Source organism: Zootoca vivipara, chromosome 5 (assembly GCF_963506605.1).
Source record: "Zootoca vivipara chromosome 5, rZooViv1.1, whole genome shotgun sequence".
Classification (NCBI taxonomy): Eukaryota; Metazoa; Chordata; class Lepidosauria; order Squamata; family Lacertidae; genus Zootoca; species Zootoca vivipara.
Window position 1 is genome coordinate 85,837,729 of NC_083280.1, and position 26,678 is coordinate 85,864,406.

General features: G+C 41.4%; 1 protein-coding gene across 5 annotated transcripts in view; it reads right to left on the reverse strand.

Annotated features, from left to right (window-relative positions):
* The window catches only part of ZSWIM8 (zinc finger SWIM-type containing 8), a 53,578-nt gene that overhangs the window by 24,849 nt on the left and 2,051 nt on the right, over window positions 1-26,678 (reverse strand). For all 5 annotated transcript variants that reach the window (XM_060275046.1, XM_060275045.1, XM_060275044.1 and 2 more), the window contains exons 2-9: window positions 12,636-12,789; window positions 11,952-12,046; window positions 10,866-11,038; window positions 8,834-8,941; window positions 5,116-5,197; window positions 4,627-4,747; window positions 1,160-1,361; window positions 671-846 (exon numbers count right to left, since the gene is read on the reverse strand). In XM_060275046.1, the coding sequence (XP_060131029.1) occupies window positions 671-846; window positions 1,160-1,361; window positions 4,627-4,747; window positions 5,116-5,197; window positions 8,834-8,941; window positions 10,866-11,038; window positions 11,952-12,046; window positions 12,636-12,789 (1,111 nt within the window). The remainder of the gene's footprint in view (window positions 1-670; window positions 847-1,159; window positions 1,362-4,626; window positions 4,748-5,115; window positions 5,198-8,833; window positions 8,942-10,865; window positions 11,039-11,951; window positions 12,047-12,635; window positions 12,790-26,678) is intronic.

Below are 26,678 nucleotides of genomic sequence, written 5' to 3' on the forward strand. Positions count from 1 at the left end.
GAGGAGTTACACAGCCAATTCAGATTTCTTAATACTCTTGACTGCATTTATATTAGACAGCATTAAGCCTCAGATGATCACGAACATATAAAGCTGTCTTATGCATAGAAAGACCATTTGACAACCTTGCTTAATAAAAGTGTTTACTCTGCCTCGAAATAACTCTCCAAAGATTCAGACAGGGGCCTTTCCCACCCCTGCTACATCAGATATTTTAATTTAAAAAATGCTGGCAATGCATGTGCTCTCATTCCCATAGAAGTAACTCTGAGAGTTGTAAACAGTGTCTGCCTCCAACTTCTGCTAATATGGTAGTCAGAGGTCTCCAAGCAAGCTTTTAACAAGTACCACAAATTGAGCCCTCTTTCATGCTTTAATATAATCTTCTTTTCTTGGTAGCAAAACCCAACAGTATGATAAGCAAATGCATACCATCATCACTATGTATCAGAAGTACAGAGGGTTACGAAGCAGTGCAAGGCCAAAGAAGCACAGGATACAATGGGAACTTAGTATGGGCGTTTTGATGGCAATCTTCCCTCCACCCTCTGCATGTTTTGGATCTTTAACCACTAAATATTTCAAACGCAGAAGATAAAGATCCATTAATGGGCTGGTTGTCAAGATGGCACATTTTACAGCTTCATTAAGGTCTGATCCCATTACCTACCGATGAGGGCTGATGGTTGGATCCAAGACAGCAAGCCTCCAGAGAACCACCATCTCATCGCACATGCTCGCACAAGCATGAGCAGCCACTTCTGACTGGCCGTTGCTACGGCCAGTGTGCCCACTTGCACTGCTATGGGATGCAGATGTCCTAACACTGTACCACCAGCCGGTTATCTGTAGAGAAAGGATGCAGGCATGTCAAGACACATAATTCCACGCTTAACAGACATCAAAGGATGTATACCTTTGCCTTACTAAAAAGTATCTGCCCTAAAAATAATACTGCACTGCTTTTCTGCAGGATGTTCACAGCTGGGTCAAGAAGTCTGATGCCTCAAAATCCTCCAAGGCTTACTACATTGCCATCACACTCTTCCCCTCCCCAACACACTGTGAATCAAATCGCTTTTGTAGACTGTCCTCAGAATTCTTCACAAGTCAGGGTATAAATGCCTTAAATAATATATATATATATATATAATAGTACCTGTTCGTAGGTCAGGCACTGGTCTGTTAGAATTTCTAGCAGAGGGGCCGCATTGGTATCCCGTCTCTTGAACATCTCCCGAACAATAGAAAGTAGGTTCCAGATGCCCTCCGGCTCCCTCCCCCTCAGAGGACGCAAGAGACAGGCCCATTCGGCGGCAGCTGGGGGTTCCGTGGAAGAAAGGTACATAGAGTTCACGTCACTGTGAAATTTGACAAGAAGATAGAGGTTGGGAGGAAAGGTCAAGGTAACACGCAGAAGCAGAAGAGCTGTTGCTGTAACTCTAAAGGTGGAAGTTATTTTATAGCCTTCATCATGTCCAGCCTTCAGCTCAATAATGAGAGACCTAGCACTATTACTCCCATTTTTGCAAATGAATGACAAAGATGTACACTAGAGGCCAGTCATCAAATCTACAGCTTATACATGAACTCATATCTACCAGGTCCAACACTCTCAATCTTGCAGCACCCTTATTGCAAGTTACATCATTTCACAGTAAAACTAAAAATAAAATATTGTTTGACACAGCTGTGTTGATGCTGATGAGTAAAAGGCAAACCTGAACAAGCTGGACAAGGTTGTATATTAGGCCCAGTTACTTGGGCTATGGCTGTAAATGGCTTTCTTGGGTGAAAAATTTGCCTATGTTACACAAAGAATCTTATCCATCAAAGATAACTGAAACATATTAATCTGTCAATCCTGCACTTTAGTCATCTGACCACAAATGCTATTAGGTCTCATATGTCTCCAGCAAAGCCATCAGTATGTCCTAGAACAACAAAATACTCCAACATGGCTACGCCTTGCTGGAAAGGATCGTTAAGAGATGGGTAAGCTGCAATGCTGGTAAGACACTATATATATAATTATCTCTTCATTTAAGGACTCCTGATACATTTCCAGAGAACTACAGAGTTTGCTAGAACACCTTTTGGAAACCATTGGAGTAAACTGAGTCCAATCTTTTATTTGTCAAAAGATTGTGGTTTCAGTCCGCTGCACCAAAACACTGGATCACTATGGTGAGCACACAGAAGAGGAATTCACAGGTAAGCAAATTCTCAGTTCTTCCTACTATACTTGTCACCATTCAGCAGTCCAGACAAAGGCAAGCATCCATCTTATGAAGCCTTGTATTACCCATAGGCTCCCTATGGTAAGATGAAGATGGGCAGGTGAACTGCAGTCCTTGGTATCCCAGAGGCAATTGCATTAATGCCTAGAGAAATGAAGAGAATTCCCCAAACATTTGAAGCCATTTGCGGAGCAACAGCATGCATCTGGACTGATGAACTGTTTCAGCTGGAGTTCTGTTTTCCTGACTCACTGGGGAGTGCCACGGGCTGATCTCCATCTTCAACCAGGGCCTGTGCTGGAGTTGGGAGCTTCATCAAGGGCTCAAAGCTTTCTCTTGATGTGGTTTTGCCCAAGAGTACTCAGAGGATACCCACTCCATAGTAATAGTATGTAGGAGGAGGAAAGACAACTGGAGATCAAATTGCAAGGCCCCTGAGAGTTCTCTTCTATGGTGTAATGCTGGGGCGGAATAAAAGGCAAGCAAAGCACTGATTGATCATCAGGAGCAAAGCCCCAGATAAGCCAGTTTCTTCACCATCCACCCCCCCCCCAAAAAAGATGGGAACCCTAGTGCAATGCAGAAGGGGCCAGCAAACCAGTTTTAAGTAGAAACTTGAATGGCATGACACAAACTAATATTATTTATTAAATTTATATGCTCCCTAGATCTCAGGGCAGTTCACAACATAAAAATACTAGATAAAAAACACAAAATACATAATGAGAACAAGAACAAACCAATATCCCCACTCCCCACCCCAAACACATTTAAAAAGGTTTGGATGTTAATCAGCCAAAGGCCTGGTTGAAGAGGAACGTTTTTGCCTTGCACCAAAGGAAGTGTAGGGCAATCTATCCATCCATTTTCAGAATGCAGTGGCCAGGGTACTGATGGGAACTACTATTCAGACAAATATTATGGTTACACTGGTTGAGTGTGTCCCATGCAAATGACCACTGCACCTGAAAACCATCAGTCAGGTTGTGCATCCACAGCAGTAACCAGAGGAGCGCAGAAAGAAGAAACACCATGGTACACTTGCATCAGCACAACTGGACACTTTCATCTGCCCCAGCTGCAACAGAACTTGTCTCTTGTCTTGATCTCTAAAGCCACAGCAGGTGCACTAAATCTCCAACAGTTTGACTTCACCTCTGAAGGCACATGCTTCCATTGTCTCCCGAGACAGATGCCAACAGATGCTAAGCAGCATGGGCCCAAATATCCAAAGGAGCACCTCCTCACATAAGGACCTGCCCATGTGTTAGGATCTGGTGGCATTTCTGCAGCCCTGTGAAGTTCAAGGGTAAGAGGTTCATGAGAAGGCCTTCTCTGTGGTGGTCCGCAGGTTGTGCCCCTTCTTATGAGGTGTGCCAGCCCCACAGGCTTTGATGGCGGAGGATGAGTTCAGAGTATCACTTGTTCCACGGTGTTCACCTTGAAACTGCATTGTGAAGGCTGGTGTGTGTGTGTGTGTGTGTGTGTGTGTGTGTGTGTGTGTGTGTGTGTGTGTATATATATATATATATATATATATATATATATATATATATATATATACAGCTTGCTATAAGGAGAAGAGTTCTGTCTGTTTTCTATGCACTAAACTTGCTTGTATGGAAGAGCGTTCAGACAAACATGCAGCCAGAAATGATGCATTGACTCTTGATGGAAAACAAAGCCCTAACCCACTTTGACATCAACTCATTTGAAGGTGCACAATCACTGCCAGTCAGATGACAAATCAGCTTTGAAGGAGTTCCTCTCAGCACTGATCAAATGATGGGCACTGTGAGCAGCCCCTTTGAAAGTGCACTATCTGTAGGGAGCTCCCATAACACAGCTGATTCCAGATCCACCTTTACCCTAGAATCACATATGATGTTGGGTGTTAGGCAAATGGGTGTGGTTTGGAAGAAATGACCTTGCAGGGCTAATTAGGCTCAGAGGCCGGACGTTCCCCACCACTGTCCTAGAAACTGGTCTCTGAAAAAAGCTGTCATTGTGTTCCATCAATAGTTGATGGTTTGCTGTCCTGACTAGACAAATTCTTGGTTAAACACACAGGGGAAAGCAATACAAATACTGACATTCATAACTTAGAAGCAACCACAAAATATAGATTCAGACCACCTTCAGAGAAATCATAACCCAAAAGTATGCCTGCACAATTTAAACTAATTTGTTCAAGTATAGCCTATTAGCCATTTATGGCTGCCTGCCAGATGCTTGACAAACCATCTATTTTCACTGCCTGACTCAGTCTGCAAAAACAGTGGGGGTGATGTCAAGCACCTGGCAGGCTATGATAGAAGGCATGAGATTGTGTTTGGCTTGGTGAACTACCACAAGTTGTGAATGAAAAAGGAAAAAGAGAATTTACCTAAAGACAACAGGAGATGGACCACAAAATTTGTGAAGGGTTTTCTTTATGTTGTCACTTAATGTAGATTCATCCAAGTACCAGGTGCTTTGATCTGAGGCAGAGGGACCGGCAGTGGGATCTCAAGAAAAAAGACAGATACATTTTGCATGTTTCTGTAAGTGGTTTATCTTTCCTGTTTACCCAGAGTGGCAGGTGAAAGAGTACACCTGACTTTCATTCCAAATATATTTATGAAAGCTCACACAAAACTGTACTTTCAACCCAGTGGTACCACATGGTGGATTAAAAGAAACCCTAAGAAAACAATGTTTCATTTCTCACCGCTCATAAGCCAACAGGTCAAGAGGATTCTGTGTTTATTCTTTCGGCTATGCTGCCCTCCCCCTTACCAAATCACAGAGCACAATGCCCTAGAATTTCAAAAGCAAAGTTTGCCTGTTTGAAAGCTATTATTTATATTAACATACAGAATTCTGGTAGAGTTACCTGGGGCTCCACATACAGTATTGATAGCAGTGGACTGAGAAGACAGCAACTCATCCAGCAAGCGCTGAGCAGTAGGAAGGATCTGTGTGTGAGAAAGACATTTAACACTGACTGTCTCTCCCATGAGTTAGATCTGTTAAAAATTATCAAAAGGTGTGGTATCAAATCAAATTTCTCACTATAACTTCATTTATTTCCAAAACAATGCATACAAACCAGTTCACCAAAACGCTTAAATATATCAATCCGTAGCTAGAGAATTACTGTGATAAATGTGCTTTGCATAATTTATGTATTTTACAGTATATTTTTACTAATTTTAGAAAATATTTCATAGTATAGTACTTTATTAAATGCATAATGCTGCTTGTTATGTAAGTCAGAAGCCAAGGCTGATAGTTACTGGATGGAATAATTTATATTTCTAAGATGAAAAGAAGCTCCTTGTTTAGAATGCATAAATACTGTATTCAAAATTTAAGGAACAGTGCTCAGTTTTCAAAGAAACTTCAACTGGTTCAGAACACAGTTGCTAGACTGAGATGTGGAGCAAGTACAATGGATCTTATCTTGGCAATACTCAAATAACTTTACAGACTACAAGCTTGTGTTTGGGCACAATTCAAATTTGCAGTTTTAATTGTTAAAGCCTAAACCCATTAGGGCTGGAGTATCTGAAGAACAGCATCATTCCATACGAACCAGTCTGATTTTTACTCCCTCTAGTGAGGTCCCACTTTGCCCTTATCTTTTGAGGGTCTCTGCAGTAGTGGTGCTTCAGCTATGGAATTCCCCTCTCCTTGTATCAAATATGCTAACTTTTAAGTCCTTTTCTGTTTTCCTGGGCATTTAGCAGTGTATGCAGTTTTTAGGCACTCTGATTTCAAACTGGTGTTTATTTGCAGCTAAGTGTTTTGAAAGTAGCTGTATTCAGGGCTCCCCTCCCCCCCGCCAGAATGCATCAGAACGCAGTTCCAGCACCTCTCCCAACACCACAGCTCTGGCTCACGAAAAGACTCTCCCCGGAGCACAAAAAGGACATCCTCTATGGCAGTGGTGGTGAACCAGAGCCCTCTCTGTGGGTACGCGTGCCATCACCCTTTCCAACTCCCCAGATGATTCGATGGCTAGCCCACTGGGCTGCACTTCTAAACACCGCTCATGCGGGAGGGAGTAAAATGCCGCCGGGCTTACTGGCAGTTCTACACCAAGGCACTTTAAGACAGCGGAATGGAACATTCACGTTTCAGCTGCAACTGGCTACTCGCGAATGTGAAGCTCTATTCGGCGTGCGTGCCGCCCCTACGAACTCTGTGCTGTGGTGCCTCCTTTCCAGGTTGTGACCGATGGCAGTGGAGTGCTAAACCGCTGCATGTCTCTGGGCTTCACACCGGGATTTCAAACTTTTGAGCTGAACTCTTTCCCATCGCCATGAGTAAATGCAAGATCCTCCCTGCTAGTGGACACAGAAGGGCAAAGGGGACTGGTGGTTTTTTCCCCACAGGATTGTGGGGAGTTGGAAGGGAATCCAAGGGTCATCTAAGTCCAACCCCCCTGCAATGCAGGGATCTCATCTACAGCACCCATGGCAGGTGGCCATTAAGCTTCTGCTTTGAAATCTCCCAAAGAATAGTTTTTTGAAGGGAAATTATCAAAACAGTCATGTTATCTGGGAGTAATTCCCTTTTTTCATGACTTCCCAAACAAGGATAATGCAAACTTTTACCTTGCGATAAAAAGATGTTTGTATCATTGAACAAAATATGTTAACGTATGAGTTATTTTTTCTAAACTAAAACCTCAGTATTCAGGTTAACTTGCCGTGTTGACACTTTGCGATAAATAAGTTGGTTTTGGGTTGCAGTTTGGGCGCTCGGTCTCTAAAGGGTTCGCCATCACTGCTCTATGGGCTCTGGAGAGGGTCTTCTCATGACCCAGAGGTGCACAGTAGGGCTTTAATGAGGCTCTTCAGCCTCCCAGGCTAACAGCTGTCCCGCGGGAAGAAGCCTTCCTGTGCCTCAGCTCTGCAAGCAGCCCTGCCTCTCCGGCTTGCGCGCGCAAGCAGAAGGGACAAGGCAGCTTGCAGAGCAGACTCGCAGGGAAGAAGCTTCTCTATGCATCTGCTCTGCCCATCCATGGAGCTTCCCTGTCCTTGCTGCTTGCACGCACAAGCAGGAGGGACAGGGCAGCTTGCAGAGCATCTGCTCTGCCCGTTCACAGAGCTGCCCTGTCCCTCCTGCTTGTGCGCCTTTCCCCCCTGCACCATTTATTCTAGAAAAAAAGCACTAGCTGCATTCCAAATATGCTATGATAAACAAATAAAATAAAAATAAAATAAAACCCATTAGGAAGGGCCCTGGGACCAAGACCATAAAACTATTGCAACACACTCTATACATGGTTGCCTTTTAAGAGCATTCAGAAACTTCAGCTAATGCACAATGCAGCAGTCCACTTCTTGATTGATATGTGGTGGAGGGATCATGAGAGCAGTATTCTGAAAACTCCACTAGCTGCCAGTTAACTTCCAAGTTCAACTGGAAGTGCTATTATTGACTTCTGAATTAACTCTAGACCTCATCTCTTAAGGTTCACCTCCCCTGTATGAGCCTGCCCATTAAAAATCACCCGATTCATGCTATTCCTTCTGGCAGAATTTCTACCCACAAAAGGTTGAAATCCAAATTATATAATTTGACTAGCTGCTCTTTTTACCACAGCTGTGCTTTACAAGCATCAAAGTGATAAGGGGTGGTAGGGAATATGAGAACTTGCCATCACAGCAGACTACTCAGTGCATAGAAACAAATGTCTGGGGAATGACTATGTCTGCACAGACACCTGTCTATGCAAAGGTAGCCACTGGAAGTGTAAGAATCACTCCACTGAGCTAGACTGCTTTTGAGAAGGTCCTTGTTCCCAAATGCTGATCATGAGAGCCTACTGCCTTAGCATGGATTGCATCTTAGCTTTGCTTATACTGTATAATTCATGTATTATTTTTATCTATTAAATTTCTATCCTGCCCTTCCTCCCGAAGGAGCCCAGGGCTGCAAACACAATTGTGATAAAACAAAATACTCTAAAAACAATTCTGGTACAGATTCATGCAATTTTTCAAGCTTTTTATGAGAAAGAAGTCAAGTCTTGGACTCAGCCTGCTTTGGCATTCATGCAGAGAATCCAGCAGATATTAGAACATGGATGATGGAAAGGGAAAAGCATGAGATGTTTATTCTCCATGCTATTGCTTATGGCTGTACTATTTACTTGCTGCTTTAATATGCTTCTGTTTTAAGTTGATAAACCACCAGGAATAGTTTTAGATGAAGGGAAGCATTAAAATGTTTTAAATATACAAGTACATGGTATTTCAATTTATTCATGCCGTTAATTTTATTTAATAAAGTAGTTTGCTCTCGTGGCAATGCCCATTCTTGGAAAAGAAGACAAACCTCTTGAGGAAAACGTTATCACAATACCATTTATAAACTAGATACAAGGAAAGGAAAAGCAGAATTGTAGTGAAAAAAGCTATCTATGTACCACAGGTCAAGGTGTACAACAATATCTTAAAAAATATGGGCTAGTAAAAGCTTTTAATTTTGTTTTCAATGCTACTAAACACACAATTTGGGTAGCAGGACTAAATAAAAGTGAATCCATTTGTATGATTTGAGTACAACGTGCTTTGGATATCATTGTTGTCTCCATTTACCTGCTGGGGAAGTTCACTGATGAGGTACTGTGCAAATTTCTGCAGCTGATCTCTCTGCAGTCGAGACAGGGATTCTGAGACAGGTGCTCGCAAACACACTGCAGATGCCTAAGGTAGAAAAGGCAGAACACGTAGAGCCTTGCTTTTAACAAAGTTTTACTGCTAAACATCACCTCCCCACCCCAAGTTAAAAAAAGCTGCAAAAAGACGTTTCAGAAACAATCTAGCAAGTTTATCACAACAAAGTATTTCTGAAGGATATCTCTTATACTAATATGTATAGCAATATGTATTGTAGACTCTGTCCAAAATATACACATTTGCTTTATTAGGGAACTAGGCAACAATTAGAACTTCCAATGACCAAACAGTAACCTTTGGTTACTCCACCTTATATTCATTTATTACAGCTACAGGGAACCAGGCAGAGGGTCTTCTCGGTAGTGGCGCCCGCCCTGTGGAACACCCTCCCATCGGAGGTCAAGGAGATAAACAACTACCTGACATTTAGAAAACACCTAAAGGCAGCCCTGTTTAGGGAAGTGGCAGGGGAAACCCAGCCAGATGGGTGGGGTAACAACAACAACAACAACAACAACAACAACAACAACAACAACAACAACAACAACTTATAGCCTATTCCTTTATCATACAGGCTCTCTAAACCACTCAGGAAAATTTAGTTGTGCATCAAAATACATTCATCATAAAGAGCCTATTTCATGCATACATTTCCTTCTGAATTTAACATCTCAATTCTCCCACCCTGTCTACAATAAGCAGCAGCAGCACTAACCAATTTCTGACATGCAGGGGACTCCAGACTTCTTGCAACTAATCCTTCAAGGGGGACAGAAAACTCACTGATTATTCTCAAGCTTCCACATAATTATGGTGACTACTAGCAGAATATCCTTGGAGGCAGACATTGGCAGTGCTTTTGTAGGGGGTTCATATACAATATTACCTCTCAGATTAAACTAGGTAAAATTATGGTTTGTCTATCATCTACTTCATAAACTATGGCTAAGCAAACCATACCTAATCATTGCTTCCTTTCAACCATCAACATTTAAATCTCGCATTTGATTCTAAGCTTGTTAACATTTGATGCTGTATTGTTTTTAATATTCGATTGGAAGCCGCCCAGAGTGGCTGAGGAGGCCCAGCCAGATGGGCGGGGTATAAATAATAAATTTATTATTATTATTATTATTACTACTACTACTATTATTATTACTATTAACAATTCATCAGGGGAGAGATTATGCTGAACTGCAGGACTAGATCCTCAATTTGTACAATGTACAGTATATTGAACACATGTTGATAAACGTGCTTAAATATTTTTCTTTCTAATGGGGTGGGGGTGGGGAATTGCTTCACTGAAAGAATCGGAATACATTTCATTCATTTATATTTGCAGAGTGCAAAACATACTGCTGGCATTGTACAAAAGCAGAATTGATTTGGTGCTGGTGGTGGTGTTTTTAAGCACATCCATTTGATTTTTGCTTACAAAATTTTGACACACAGACTCGATTTTCCATTGCAGCAATTCAACACCACTAATGCATAGGGTTGCATCCAATGCTGTGTGAACTACCGGTAGCATAACCGCCTTCCTCACCACTGTACACCATTGGACACATCAAAATCCATTTGCATATTCTGGTAATCAGTTTTGAAGCATCCAGCCATTTAGGCAAACATGTACCACTGATCCTTTCAGCTTGTGCGGCCAGTTGTTTCTTACACTATATATGTCAAACACTACTTAGTACAGATTAGTGAATATGGGCTACTGTCCTCACTTCAAGTATGTTCCAGTAAATGCAGCTTCACAGATGTTAGTAAAAAGGACTGAAAAGGGGGGAACTTGCAGTTACTGAACACTTTGGGTATTATTATTATTATTATTATTATTATTATTTATTATTATTATTATTACTTTAATTTTATGGCTATCAATATATATTCCCTGTACTTGGTTATCTATGCAATAGAACAATAGTCATAATTCAAGGCCTACATTGTGTATCCGGAAAAGGCAAAGGGCTACAACATGGGCACACCATTTGGCCCCAGCTCCACAAGTGCAGCTGCATGAAGTGATTCTGCATCTGTCAAACATCACGGCCACATTGTATGCTCCTTTTGGTGGTACCATCTGGGGAGGTACCACTGTGGCACTCAGATGGAAACCTGTTGGGAGAACAGGCCAAAGGTTATTGTCTGACACCGAAGCATGACAATATAGCGTTCAGCATAAATAAATATATTACATACAACACTAACAGACCAATTATTTTAATTACACCTTTCCTTCTTCTTGCTCCCATCAAAATCTGAAATGTCTTATTTTGGCAGCCATAATTTATTTCAAAGATCAATCATCACTTCAATTTAATGAGAATAGGCTTTCAACATAGGAATGTTCAGTAGCAAAGATTTGTGCCTGGACTACAGAACCCCCCATTAAACAGAGTTTAGGTTCAATTCCTTTCTATTAACAACCATTAAATTGCACTTTAAAACTATAAACACATTCATTCTCTCAATACACCTGCTGCATTAACTGAAGCGAAGGCTTCCTAATAAACTCAGAGTCAACATTTGAACCTTTGGTCTTGCCAGTGGATTACGCTGTCCAACCCGTACCTAAAATTCCCAAGAAGCAGACATTAAGCCTCTTATTGCATGTCTTATAACTGTGTCATAAAGTTAATCATGAAGGTGAGGGAAAGTATAACATAACTAAAGGAACACAACCAGATGTTTCTGGTGAGCACATACCATAAATGTTCCAGTCATACTGCTCTCTGTTTTTGAGATTACTACAAAGCAAGCAAAAAAGTCTAGAAATTCTAGAACTAATTTAGTAGTCCTAGCAAAAATCACCAGCTGAAACCTGCAGTGTTTCCAGGACACCATCAGTGTTTCCAGGACACCAGGATGAGAGCCCAATGGTACAGGCTGAGGCAGTGCATGCTGAGGCAGGACCTAACCATGTCATCCCAACTCAGAAACCCTTCTCTCCCAAACCTTCAAGGTAGGGTTTGTATCTAGGATAAAATTTCAGTTCTTCTCAGTACCAACATAAGGTAGATGTAAATACCTATCTGCAGTGGATCTTTAACAGCCCTCATTCGGAAGAGTTGCTCGCCTCTCTGGAACTCATCTGCACTGCCATTTGCCAAGCAAGAGTAAAGCCTAGGAAAAACAAATCATTCTGTTGGTAAAATGTACAGTACTTCAAATGAGACAAAGAGCACTGCATTCTGGATCACTGGTCTTCATATTGTAGGGAAGGGCCCAGAACCATTTCCATTATGCAGCTAGGAACAATCTAATGGGCAGGATCCAAGAAAGTAGCGCAAATATTTCTGTTTGTTCAGTATAAGTTCTCCTCCCTCTTCTCTCCCTGTGTGCACCGCATGCCCTCCCCAAATCTGCCCCAGATGGAACCCCCAGGACAGATTTTGGGAACATGTGGAAAAAGGATAGGGAAGCCAGAGGTCCTTTCACTAACAAAACTACTTTTCTGGATGCAACACAATATCATTTTTTTTAATTAGCATACAACCTGATAAAGTGTTTGTGAAAACATAAAAGCTTACTCCCTCATTTGTGACATTTTTAATTGATTCAAATCAATAAATATTACTCTCATACATTTATAGATTTTTCCCTAATGGACCAATATGGCTACTTGCAATTCCCAATTTCACTGATGATGCATCGAAGATAAAGTTAACTTTTAACAGAAAAGAAACACCAAGAGAATTCTGCATGACATTACCTGATGTCCTCTTCATTTTCTGGGAAGCTCCAAAAGGCAATACGAAGCTGCAGTTGTTCGGGCACAGGTGGGTAGACTTTCTCAACCACTTCAAATGGAATGTGAAATGCCACCTGTTTTGCAGACAGCTCCACCAGCGGGATCACCAGCCCATCTAATACAACAAAGAATATCAGGTGAGGTTAGTTGAAACATTCATAAATGATCTCATCACAGGTTTTGTTAGGCACAAAGCAAAAAGTTCCCGTTTAAAATATACATATTTAGATGGCATATCTAGCTTCAGTATGGCAAGATACTGCCCACAGGGCTGACAACTAGATGGCACTGAAGGCCACTACCTCCTCTGTCTTTAAAAACAAAATCACAGAAAAGTTAAACAAGTAAAGTTTCTTACAGCACCACAACTAGGGAAGCACATTGCCTCACTACACTCACCCATTCCAGAACTAGGCACCCATCTTCTCTCAGGAGTCAAAGCAAAAATAGCATTCTCCCTCAAAGAACACAAGGTATTGAAAACTATTCAAAACAAGATACAAACAAAGCCAAATAAACTGGCAAAGACACAACAAGCAGAAACGCTGAAGGTGTAACACCACTATGTTCCAATAAGGGTCCAGAGTTCAAACCTGCACTTCACTGAACAATGAGATTGGGAGAGGGGTGTGTGTGAGAGAGAGATAAGGGTATAACTTGCTTTCCCTATCACTAGTCCATTCCTCCCTCTGCTCACTTGCAGCATGATCCAGAGGACAGTGTGCTAACTCAACTCTACCCTTCAATGCAGCAACTGCTAACATTCACAAGGCCAAGTCCCCCCACCCTATTCCTGCATACAGAGTTGTTAGTTAAGCTCTTTTCTTGCAACAGTGTTGTGCATACTAGTAAGAGCCACTGCACTTCTAACTGAGACCCTTTTCCATGTATTTATAAGAAATTATCTCTCTGGCAGGAGATAAGCATTCAGAAATGTTATTCCCTCCCACCCACCCCTGGATTTCTAGCACTTCTTCAGCTCAACATTCTACTAACTCAAAAGGAAAGTGGCAAGCCACACCAGATCACAATCATTTGATACGATAAGGATCAATTGAGAGTTGAAATATCCTTCTTCATTAAATCAGCTCTAAATGGCCTAAGGGGGGGTCACCAAAGTGCCCCCACAGATGCACATCAAAACCTTCCCTGGTACCCCAAGAGGATCCTGGGGTTTCCTCCCTCCTGACAAAAAAAATCTAGTGGTGCCAACAGAAGGCTTCTGCCAAGTCCAATACAGTAGTGGTATGAGGGGGTTGTAGGCATTAGCCAACCATTCCCTCGCTGTGACCCCTCCCCCTCCAGGGTCTCTGTACCACAATTAGGCTTGGGGAAAGGCATCTGGCTACACTGTAATTCTTTCAAAGTAACAGCAATGGAGGAAGAATACTTTCACTTTAAATCTTTCCTCCGCAGTCATTACCAGCCCCCACTGCTGCAATTAGACTCCCAAATACCTTACATTAGCTCCAATAAATGAGTTTTTAAAACCTGTTTTCAGTAGGGGCAATGATATTCCTGGAGTCTGCAGTTGAAGAGGGAGAATTCACCCCTTCCTCCCTACCTGCAGTCTTCTGAAAGATCAACCCCACCCACCCAAAATATACCTGGTAGAAGTTATAAAACATTGTATCATTTGCAAGTTTTTTTTAAAAAATGCCTTCATTGATACATTCCCTTTTCAAGTAAAAGACCTACAAAATAACCTCAATCCCAAATACTCAATTGATTGCTGTACTATGCAGGAGAGGACATCCTGCAGACTGCATCCTATCAAGCAATCCGATTTGTACAATGTCAGAACCGGGACTTTTTAGTGTTACAGGACCTGCCCTTTGGAATTCCCTCCCATTGCATATCAGACAGGCACCTTCACTACTGTATTTTCAGCGCCTGCTAAAGAATTTCACATGTTCAGATTCAACACCCCACCATGTAAACTTAAGCAAAAGTAGGTCGCAATGACCCAGTTTTTAAGCATAAAACAGCCATTAACATTTATTTTATTTATTACATTTCTATACCATCCTTCATCTGAGGATCACAGGGTTGCTTACAATTCACATAACAATTATAACTATGGCACAAGTATATTAGTGCAATAATTTTGAGTTGTGAATTACTAGTAACAGCAAGAGAGAGGGGGAGAGACCTTGCACCGAAACCACACATTATCTGAGACCTTAAATTCTAGCCTGGGACTGATGTATCATCATGCAATGAATGCAGTCTTTCATTTCTTTGGCACATAACCTAAGTGTCAAATCTTGAAAACTAAAAATTCTGCTGTTGACACTTCTGGATTTTGTGGCAATGAATTATGGGGTGATTTCTTATTTGTTTTTCTTCAAAATGCAAACTCAAATCAGGATTTTCCTAGCTCATCCCATGTCTAGTGGTACACAGGTGATGTTATATTCTATTCAGAACCCTGCAAATGTGTTGTTACACCAGACAGCAGCTGAAAAATGAAGTTTCAAGCTGCTTGCTCACCTTCATATTCCAAAATGTATCTTCATCATAAACATATCGTACTTTGGAATCACAACACAGGTAGAATGTTATGCCATGCTTTGTAGCTTTAGATAGCATATATATACCTTCCTTTGAATAGCATTGTTACGAATTGGGGAAGGGGGAGATTGCCTTACTGGCAAACACATTTTTTGTATAATGGCCCCCACCTCTCCCCCACAGAATTAGGATAGGTTGCCGCCAGGGAGAATGGAGAACCTCCTGCCACACACCGTATTCTGTCTAAATGTGTTTATGAGTCCTGTTTCTCAAGATCCCCCCCCCTTCAGTCCAGTTCTAGGAAAAAACTAAGAGGAAAGCTTTGGATTTACGTTCCGAAAGCTAAAATTTTCACAAAACATTGTGAAATCTCTTCAGAACAAACATCAACAACACCTAAAGCTTAGCTGTACCATCTTAGTACCTGCATGAAAGGTTTTAATAAGAAATTCCAGAAAATTGCCTTTTTAAACAACGAATGCAAATGTTAACATGCAGTATAACAAATTTTATTAGAGTAAAAAAGGAAAGGAAAAGAGAAGACAACAACCACACACCCAGAGTTGCAAATAAAACCAAATCAAGTCAACCCAACCCAGCTAGTTATATGTTGCTTGCTTGAACAGGCTTGGGTTTGACAGCCTGTGCACTCTCTGTCTTCCTGGGAAATCTTATCAGGAATCCAAAAGCAGAAGGAAAAGCCTTACATATTTAAAGGAGTTTGAGACCAGTAAAAACTGCCCCCCCCATTCCTAAGATGGGTTGTCATTTGGCCCAATCATGTATTAGAAACTCCATTTCTAGTATCACCAGTCTCGTTAGCCAATCAAAAAATGGAGGTGACTTCCACCTTCCTAATGACTCTGCTTACAGTACAAAAGGCTTTGTTAGGAATGTAAGAGCCTGCTGGATCAGGAAAATGCTGAATCTAGTCCAGCGTCCTGTTCTCACAGTGGCCAACCAGGCGCCTATGGGCAAGCTTCAAGGAGGTCCTGAGCACAAAAGCACTCTCCCCTCCTGATGTTACTAGCAACTGGTATTATAGATTAAGAGTTTTCATTAAGCCTGGCCACCTGTTCAAGGGGAGAGTGTTGATTGCTTACCAACTGCTACAGGTGCAATCGGAGTCTTAGCTGAATTAGTAACTTTCACACACTATAACTACTGAAAAAACATTCTGCCGTGCCACAAGGAAGGTTCTAACTGGAAGCTATCTAATTAGATAACATTAATTAGTATCAATGAATGGATAACACTATTGTGGTTTGCCAAAGTTTCAAAGTTGAAATTAATGTTCTTAGTTTCCTATCCCAATAAAGCGTGAGAGAATACATATATATTATATTGATCTGTGGGACGCGGGTGGCACTGTGGTCTAAACCACTGAGCCTAGGGCTTGCCGATCAGAAGGTCAGCGGTTCGAATCCCCATGACAGGGTGAGCTCCCGTTGCTCGGTCCCAGCTCCTGACAACCTATCAGTTCAAAAGGACATCAAAGTGCAAGTAGATTAATAGGTACCGCTCCGGTGGGAAGGTAAACAGCGTTTCCGTGCGCTGCTCTGGTTCGCCAGAAGCGGCTTAGTCATGCTGGCCACATGACCCGGAAGCTGACTGCGGACAAACGCTGGCTCCCTCGGCCTATAGAGCAAGATGAGCACTGCAACCCCAGAGTCGTTCGCAACTGGACCTAAGGGTCAGGGGTACCTTTATCTTTACCATTTATATTGATTTGTAAATAGGAGGTAAAATAAATCAAATACATATACTGTAACAACATCTCAGACTGCAACTATTTAGTTTTGTTTACTAAATACAAAATGCACATGCTAACTATGCTCTATTTAAGGCATTGAACGTTTTTCAAGGAAGATTTCCAACTCAAGGTTTTCTGGAAAACCAAAATCACGGCACGCAACACTCAGTATACTATAAAAATAATGCTCATATTAGTGGAACCATCATTAGAGATTGATATAATAAAATCAAACTTTCAGACTTTTATAGGAACTACTCTGCTGCTTCTAGAACTTTTTATTTAACGTGGCATTTATCTAACTTTACTCTTCAGCAAGAATACAAATTGCCCAAGCACATTTCTATACCCAGGAACAGTCCTTTTTCAACAGGTGAGCAAATATGCCAATGAAATCATTCTATCCCTGGATTCTAGTTAGTAAGTCATAATAAGGTATTTCAGAGAAGTACCGTGCACACAGTAAGTTTAGCATGAGAAACTGTGCTCATTCACGGTTTCAGTGCATCTTCCAAAATGGTGCAATGATGTAACATGGGCTGGGATACAGCAGCAGTATCGCAGATTGGAAGGACATTGCTACAATCTCACAGACATAAAATAGATCCATTTTCTTTTATTTACTTAGCAAATTTTATACCACTTAATAAAAAAAACAAAGTAGTTTACATAAAATGGTATAAACTATCACAATAATAAAAATACACTTTAAAATGATAGCCATAATAAAAAATATCTATCTACCGGCACATAATAAAATCTGCATGTTTGGGTCTAATAAATGGGATGGAGGCATCCAACAGATGTGCTGGGACTGCACCCCAAAAAAACTAATTGCGATTTTTGCTTTGGGAGAACACACCAAGATACAGTTTCTGTATCTTGCACCTACCGTTTTCAATCTCAAATTACCTACCTGTTAAAAAACTCTCACCTCTCCACCAAATAAGCCCCTAGGCCATAAACTGCCCCGAAAGCTGGTGAAGTACAATTCCTAACCTCTGTTCTTGTCTGTTGGCTGGAATTCTGGCAGAATGCACTAAATGGTTTATGAGCACATGCTGTATTCTCTCTGCCTAGAACTACTCGGTCCATTTGACCTCTGTTCAGCCATTTACAATAGTTTTTTCCAAGATTTAGGCAGAAGATACTAAAGTGGTGTGTCAGCAAAGAGGCCAAAGCCTGCCTTTATAAATTACTTGGTGTATTCTGCCTGAGAGAGAAATTAGCATGGATGAGTTTCAGATAACAGAAAACACCCTCACCTGCTACCAAAATAGTATCCCAACCTGAGATTTCAGGAACGACCTCCCCAACTGCAGCTGCAGTTAAAGATTCATTCAACCCTTTGTGCTAGTTACTGCCATTGTGGCCTGCCTGGTGAAGAGGTTACAATCTCTAAGACAATTCGTGGTCTTCACATATTTAAACCCAGAAGGACTAAAATATAAACTGCTTCACTAGCATGTTAGCTAGCATGCAAATATATTTTCATTTAACATTAAAAACACTTGTACGCCACCCCTAACAAAGTTGTCTAGTTATTCCAGGTCTCATACAAACTAATAAACATGATGTAGTGTATAGGTGGATTTCCACTCACCATTTCAAAGCATGTTTAATCCTCATTGTTCACCATTTTTATTTTTGCCACAACACTACTACCGCCTCTGTGGAAGGTTCACTTCTAGCATGGGTGGGGAATCTTTTTGGGCAGATGGACCAGATCTTAATTTTTATCTCCCTCCAAGCTGTGGGCCAATTTTGACAGTGGGTGGAGGCACCAACTTGTCAATCATCTGATGTCATGACCACTTCAGATGACCAGCCCCTCTCACCCCTGCTTTATAACGTAACTTGCAGCGCTGACCCAAAGTGTGTCAACTGACTCTCTGCTTTGTTGTTGTCATTATCTGTTTTGTTGAACCATCTTCTCTTGCCATTTATAATACAACCTAATAACTGTGGTTGTCGTATTTTCTCTATGTTAAAGAGAAAACTCTGCACTTTTAACAACTGCAAGGTTACAGTTTCAACAGGTGGAGCTTTTCATCACTGCACCTGTGTTCCAGGAAAGATCCTCCTTTTACAATTTTGTCATGCAGCTGTTAAAGGCACACTATTCCATCCGCATAAGACTTACTTCTTAAAAACAGGTAGAAATAGCCTTTCATTACTGTTCTCTATTGAGAACTTGCTTCTTAAAAACAGGTAGAAATAGTCTTCCATTACTGTTCTCTAAATCAGAACTTTAAAAAAAGGCTTCTGTTTTTATCAGTACCCGGAGACTACAATTAGGTGAAACTGAAGTTTTAAATTAGAATTTGAAGGCTACAATTCTAAAAATGTTTACTAGGTAACTTGGTATGAACAGAGCTTGCCACCTCAGTGTCACCCTTAATTTATTTTCCAGTGGGACCACTGCTCCCTAGTACATGTCACTTTCTTTAGCAATCTGACAGTCACATTTGTGAAAATCTGCACATTGCAAACCCTGAAGGGGCTGATAAGGTCACCAGCCTTATAACTGATAGTCTTAAGATCACATATCATGCTTGCAGTTGCAACAGGTTCCCGGACATTCAAATTTTTCCAAACAACAGACAAGGAGAAATTGTTTGCATTTTCATTTGACATAGTTAAAGTCCATGGCTTATCTTTGTTCTGCTTATTTTTAAGACAATTTCAGTTATTTCTTCAAGCAAAACTCTAAGCAAAGATCTGCCTGCCCCAAATTCATAGCAAGTCCCAATTTCACCCACCAGAAAGAGTCAGTTAACTCACTCTAGTATTTTACAAGTGGTTTATTAGCTAATTAACCAGATTCAATAACAAAGTACAGTGCATGTTTTGGAGATATTTCACAAGTATTTCTTAATGTAAGAAAAAGGCTGTCATATAAGCAGAAAGCTGTAACATTGCCCTTCAAGAAATGAGAGGGGGAGTAAGAATTTATCCCTGCAGATTCCATTTACACAAAGCACAATCATTCCTCTGTCAAATGTCTTTCAAATCTGCTAGTTGTGCAGTGAGTGCCACTCTATATGCTAAACTTCTCAACACTGTAGTCTTCATGGATTTGTTGTTGTTTAGTCGTTTAGTCGTGTCCGACTCTTCGTGACCCCATGGACCATAGCACGCCAGGCACTCCTATCTTCCACTGCCTCCCGCAGTTTGGTCAAACTCATGTTCGTAACTTCAAGAACACTGTCCAACCATCTCGTCCTCTGTCGTCCCCTTCTCCTAGTGCCCTCCATCTTTCCCAACATCAAGGTCTTTTCCAAGGATTCTTCTCTTCTCATGAGGTGGCCAAAGTATTGGAGCCTCAGCTTCACGATCTGTACTTCCAGGGAGCACTCAGGGCTGATTTCCTTCAGAATGGATAGGTTTGATCTTCTTGCAGTCCATGGGACTCTCAAGAGTCTCCTCCAGCACCATAATTCAAAAGCATCAATTCTTCAGCGATCAGCCTTCTTTATGGTCCAGCTCTCACTTCCATACATCACTACTGGGAAAACCATAGCTTTAACTATACGGACCTTTGTAGGCAAGGTGATGTCTCTGCTTTTTAAGATGCTGTCTAGGTTTGTCATTGCTTTTCTCCCAAGAAGCAGGCGTCTTTTAATTTCGTGACTGCTGTCACCATCTGCAGTGATCAAGGAGCCCAAGAAAGTAAAATCTCTCACTGCCTCCATTTCTTCCCCTTCTTTCTACCTAAATTTATTTTAAAACATTTACAGTTACTTCCTAGGAGAAGTTGATAAAAGGTAAAGGGACCCCTGACCATTAGGTCCAGTCGTGACCGACTCTGGGGTTGCGCGCTCATCTCGCATTATTGGCCGAGGGAGCCGGCGTATAGCTTCCAGGTCATGTGGCCAGCATGACAAAGCCGCTTCTGGCAAACCAGAGCAGCACATGGAAACGCCGTTTACCTTCCCGCTGTAGCGGTTCCTATTTATCTACTTGCACTTTGATGTGCTTTCGAACTGCTAGGTTGGCAGGAGCTGGGACCAAGCAACGGGAGCTCACCCCGTCACAGGGATTCGAACCGCCGACCTTCTGATCAGCAAGCCCTAGGCTCAGTGGTTTAACCACAGCGCCACCTGGGTCCCAGGAGAAGTTGAACTGTTTACATAAATACCAAGGTTCCTACCTTTCTAAATTCCAAAGCTTGGCAGTATTAAGATAATTAACATTTTTGTTGGTTCTTTAATGGAACAAAAGCAAACACATGTAGGATTTAGGATGAGAAGTTTAAGATCACATACCTGCTAACCATCCACACAGCCTGGTCTGAATAATCTTACGGTAATTGGAATTGTAAGACTGATGCAGTCTGAAACAGCACCTGGTACAGGTAACGCATCAAAACTACTGGGTTGCATTCAAACTGCACCAGTGGTCCAATCACACAACAGGAATTCTGTTTCCTCTCCTCCCAACCATACGCCCCCAAAATTTGCTTTAGAAGACCCACCACCCCTTTGAAGCTGATTTTAAAGATGTGGGGTAGCTGGAGAAGACAAAGAGAGGAAGCTCATTTTCATGAGCAGAAAGGCAGTGGTGGGTATGCCCCAGTCCTTTAACAACCCTGTGAATTTAAACACTGTTATTCTCATTCTAAGGGGACCCAGGTGGCGCTGTGGTTAAACCACTGAGCCTAGGGCTTGCTGATCAGAAGGTCGGCGGTTCGAATCCCTGTGACGGGGTAAGCTCCCGTTGCTTGGTCCCAGCTCCTGCCAACCTAGCAGTTCGAAAGCACGTCAAAATGCAAGTAGATAAATAGGAACCGCTACAGCAGGAAGGTAAACAGCGTTTCCATGTGCTGCTCTGGTTTGCCAGAAGCGGCTTTGTCATGCTGGCCACATGACCTGGAAGCTATACGCTGGCTCCCTTGGCCAATAATGCGAGATGAGCGCGCAACCCCAGAGTCGGTCACGACTGGACCTAATGGTCAGGGGTCCCTTTACCTTTACCTTTACCTATTCTCATTCTGCAGATAATGAATCAAAATGTTGATCTGGGCCAGGCATCCCCAAACTTCGGCCCTCCAGATGTTTTGGACTACAATTCTCATCATCCCTGACCACTGATCCTGTTAGCTAGGGATCATGGGAGTTGTAGGCCAAAACATCTGGAGGGCCGCAGTTTGGGGATGCCTGATCTGGGCTTTGCTAAGGGCTATCCAGACAAAATTTGTCTGGCTGAGATTTCAACTCAAGTCTCATTACCTGCCCAATTTACAATACTGAATAGTATTAAAGAGCAAACAAGTATGAATGGGCTGGGGATTGAATTAGATTAATATTACCCCCAAATTATATACATTTTCATGAAATCTTTATTTCAAGTTGTAACACTTACAGGAAGTATGAAGGGGATGTATAAGTAAAGAACTTGCTCAAGTGTTAGTAAATAGACAAGGTAAACTAAAACAAAGTTCCATGTTTCCTATAATGCAATTAAATTAGAAAAATCTTTATATAGAACCTCTCCATTTAGCCAAAAAGCCAAACACATAGTGAAGCCCAGAATAACCAGGAAGCATAACTTCCTTTTTCATTGTGCTATGGACTAAATCTTCAGTGCTGTGGCAAATCTTTCTTTGCAAAGGAAATTGTGTCTTAGATCACTGACAACAGTATTCCGTACTGATGCAATAAAGACAAAGAAGAAAACTGACATTGTGAATTCAGTTTTTCCATTTAAAGAAAACAGGCAGACTTGCCTCTGTAATGAGTTCAGCATCGAACAGTTTCAGTACATTCAGAACAGCTTTTTTATGTAATCCATCAGATACCCAATTCTTTTATCCTGAAAGTGGATTCTGTTACCATATTATATGTTGCCACATTGCGCTTTTCCACAATCTAATATCACCGTTAGCATGAACAACCGTCTTCAAAATAACAAAATTAATTCTATGCAGTTTATGAAGTGATACTTTTTACACTGAAGTATTTGGCCAATAAGACCTGATACTGCATAAGAATATTACCTTAAACAACTTCAAGACATCCTATTGACCTACTGTCTGTTGAAACTTCTACATTTTGCTACTCTACATCGTACGGCACAAACATTTCTAGCAGGTGGCAACTAGTGTCCATTCAAGTATTACAGCTCATTTCCATCTCATTTCATTCCTCATCCTTGTTTGTAACACTATAAAATGCAGTGCTAAAAATCAAAGGAAGTTAAATGTAATTATGGACAAGTGACTGAATTCATTAAGATAAATTAAGCTTCACCAAAAAAGCTACAGAATTCATTTCTGAATACTGTAAGGACTAAAGCACGTACCAATAACTACCTCTCCAAGACTTCAGAGTCAATGGTGAATTACAGGATTCGGGGAGGACTTTGTGTTTCTTCACTGGCATCACTAAAAAAAGAACCCTAAAGCCTATCTCATTTCTAAGGGATCACTTCACATTAGTGAACCAAATGTGCAAGTCTCCTGATTATTAGTATACTGGGCAAAAAAGTGCAGCCATTCAAGAGCTCCTTGCAAAATGAAGTTGAGGGATTGGGGAATTTTTTAAGTTCAAGAATCATATTCCCCTGTAAGCAACCTTCTGGTGGGCACTGGGCAAGGCAAAATATGTGTGGGACCAGAGTTTAAAGAGGACAAACTAACAGATTCTGAGATTGGTGCAATAGGCTACATATAAGCATGAAAAATACAGGTTTCTACACACACTCAAGTCTGTTTTCACCCTCCATCAAGCAAAACACAAGGATTATTACAGTTCAAGGACCCATGCCAACAAGGCAAAAGTACTTGAGGAGGATGTAGTCAGGCCCAGCGAGCAGTGAGACTTGGGTAGAAGTAACATGGCCTGGGAGAGTCCCGAGGCCCATATGGAGAGGACTGGAGGGCCACATTTGACCCCTGGGTCTGAGGTTCTCCACCGTTGATGTAGCTGTACCAAGCACGTGTTTTAGAACATGTATCCAAGCTACTGCCATGATACTTTTATAGTTTTTTTAAAAAAACAAGTGTACACTAGTGTATTAGACTTGTACCAATGAGAACTGGGTTCAAATCACCATGCAGCACGTAGCTCACTGGTGACCTTGGGTCAGATACTAAAGCTAACCCAGCCTAACCCATCCCAAGGAGCTGTTATGGAGATAGAAATGAATAGTCCCGTTTACACCCATGTACTACTTAGTTTAAAAAACAAAGTTTCTTAGTGAATGCATTTCATGAACAATTTCCTACTCCTAACTTCTCCAATCCCCATGGCTTTCAATGCTTTCTTTCTAGCTATGAAGTAGAAATTTAACAATTTTACCTCAAACAATTCAATTTTTCACCAAACCCATGGAGGTTGTCACTAAGTGGAAAGAAAGGCCATGGCACCAGGCAAAATACAATTATTTCCAAAGAAGGGACAAACTCCTAAACATTTTCTAAAAGCAGCACAAACTCTTGAGTGACAACAGGTTAATTAATTATCTCATCCTGAGCAATGATCAGAATTACGGTAATATATTAATGCACTAAAATAATAATAATAATAATAATAATAATAATACCTATATTATTTATACCCCGCCCATCTGGCCGGGTTCCCCCAGCCACTCTGGGCAGCTTCCAACAAAATATTAAAATACAGAAATCCATCAAACATTAAAAGCTTCCCTAAACAGGGCTGCCTTGAGATGCTTTCTAAAGGTAATTGTTATTCTCTTTGACCTCTGGTGGGAGGGCATTCCACAGGGTGGGTGCCACTACTGAGAAGGCACTCTGCCTGGTTCCCTGTAACTTGGCTTCTCGTAGCGAGGGAACCACCAGAAGGCCCTCGGCGCTGGACCTCAGTGTCCAGGCAGAACGATGGGGGAGGAGACGCTCCTTCAGGTATACTGGACCGAGGCAGTTTAGGGCATTAAAGGTCAGCACCAACACTTTGATTTGTGCTCGGAAACGTACTGGGAGCCAATGTAGGTCTTTCAGGACTGGTGTTATGTGGTCTCGGCGGCCGCTCCCAGTCACCAGTCTAGCTGCCGCATTCTGGGTTAGTTGTAGTTTCCGGGTCACCTTCAAAGGTAGCCCCACGTAGAGTGCATTGCAGTAGTCCAAGCGGGAGATAACTAGAGCATGCACCACTCTGGCGAGACAGTCCGCGGGCAGGTAGGGTCTCAGCCTGTGTACCAGATGGAGCTGATAAACAGCTGCCCTGGACACAGAATTGACCTGTGCCTCCATGGACAGCTGTGAGTCCAAAATGACTCCCAGGCTGCGCACCTGGTCCTTCAAGGGCACAGTTACCCCATTCAGGACCAGGGAGTCCTCCACACCTGCCCACCTCCTGTCCCCCACAAACATTACTTCTGTCTTATCGGGATTCAACCTCAATCTGTTAGCTGCCATCCCTCCTCCAACCACCTCCAAGCACTCACATAGGACCTTCATGCACTACATTCTATAACTAGATATAGTACAAAGTTTTGCTGTTTAGTATTGTCTACAACCTGCAACAAAGCTCTCCATCAAAATAATCTCAACTATCAAGCAAGCCTTGAGTAGTTTCATACTGGCAACCCCTGTGCAAAGAAAACATACTATTTTTACATTTTGATCTGGCAATCCTAACCATATTCCTGAACTTCCCCAAGTTACAAAGAATGTTTTCACAACTGGGTAACAATGCCAGCTAAAGTGCTAGGGGGGAGGGACACAATTTGATTTGTTGTTGTTGTTTAGTCGTGTCCGACTCTTCGTGACCCCATGGACCATAGCACGCCAGGCACTCCTGTCCTCCACTGCCCCCCGCAGTCTGGTCAAACTCATGTCTTTGTTTCAGCAAGTCTAGTCAGACGTGTAATTTTATTATGAATACTTCTGTTTTAGTTCCACTGATTTTATCTATATTTTTCATAAATATTGCACAGTATTTTCTGTCAAACTACTTACATATATTTCTGTTTTATTTTGTTTATCTGAAATATTTTATTTTTATTTAACACATTACATATTACCCTTCATCCAACAGATTCCAAGGTAGTGAACAATTTTAATGATTAATAAGACCTTATAATTTACAATAAAACTGGTAACATTAACTCTAATATGAGGAAGCAGCTAAAAACATACACCAAGTCTAGGCATTACACAAAGTAAAATACCTGAGGAAATTTAACCTGGCACACTCTTCAGGGAGCATACTACTTGTAAAATCAAGCTCAGTTCAGAGCAGCTCCTTCACCATATGCAACCAAGAATAAAGATCAACTGTATAATATGGACTGGCCTTGTAAATATTTCTTTACACACCATCAATTTCTCCTCAAAGGTTTAAATGTCAACACAACACATTTCATATAAGCATATGAAGTGCCTGTATGTCAAAATATGTTGTATGACATATAAGATGCACATGTCAGGGAGCTGGATTTTTTGTGACTGTCTGCCACAAAATGCAAAGTATGTGTATTTGGTAGGGTATAATTTGTGTAGCAGCACTCATATCTACTTTTTAAAAACTGAGTTACAATAATTAAATCTGAGAGACCAAAATACCAAAGTTGGATGATAGCAACAAGCTATTTGCAACTATTTGGTTCAGAAAAGTATTTTACCATGAGTTGACACGATAGCAAAAGAGCATTTCTCTGAATGTAAAGTGTTGTTCAAATGTACCATCCATGAACACACAGTTGACTTCCACTTTGGATAGACTTTACCTTCATAGAATTATAGAATCATAATTACTTTCAGTGCATGACAA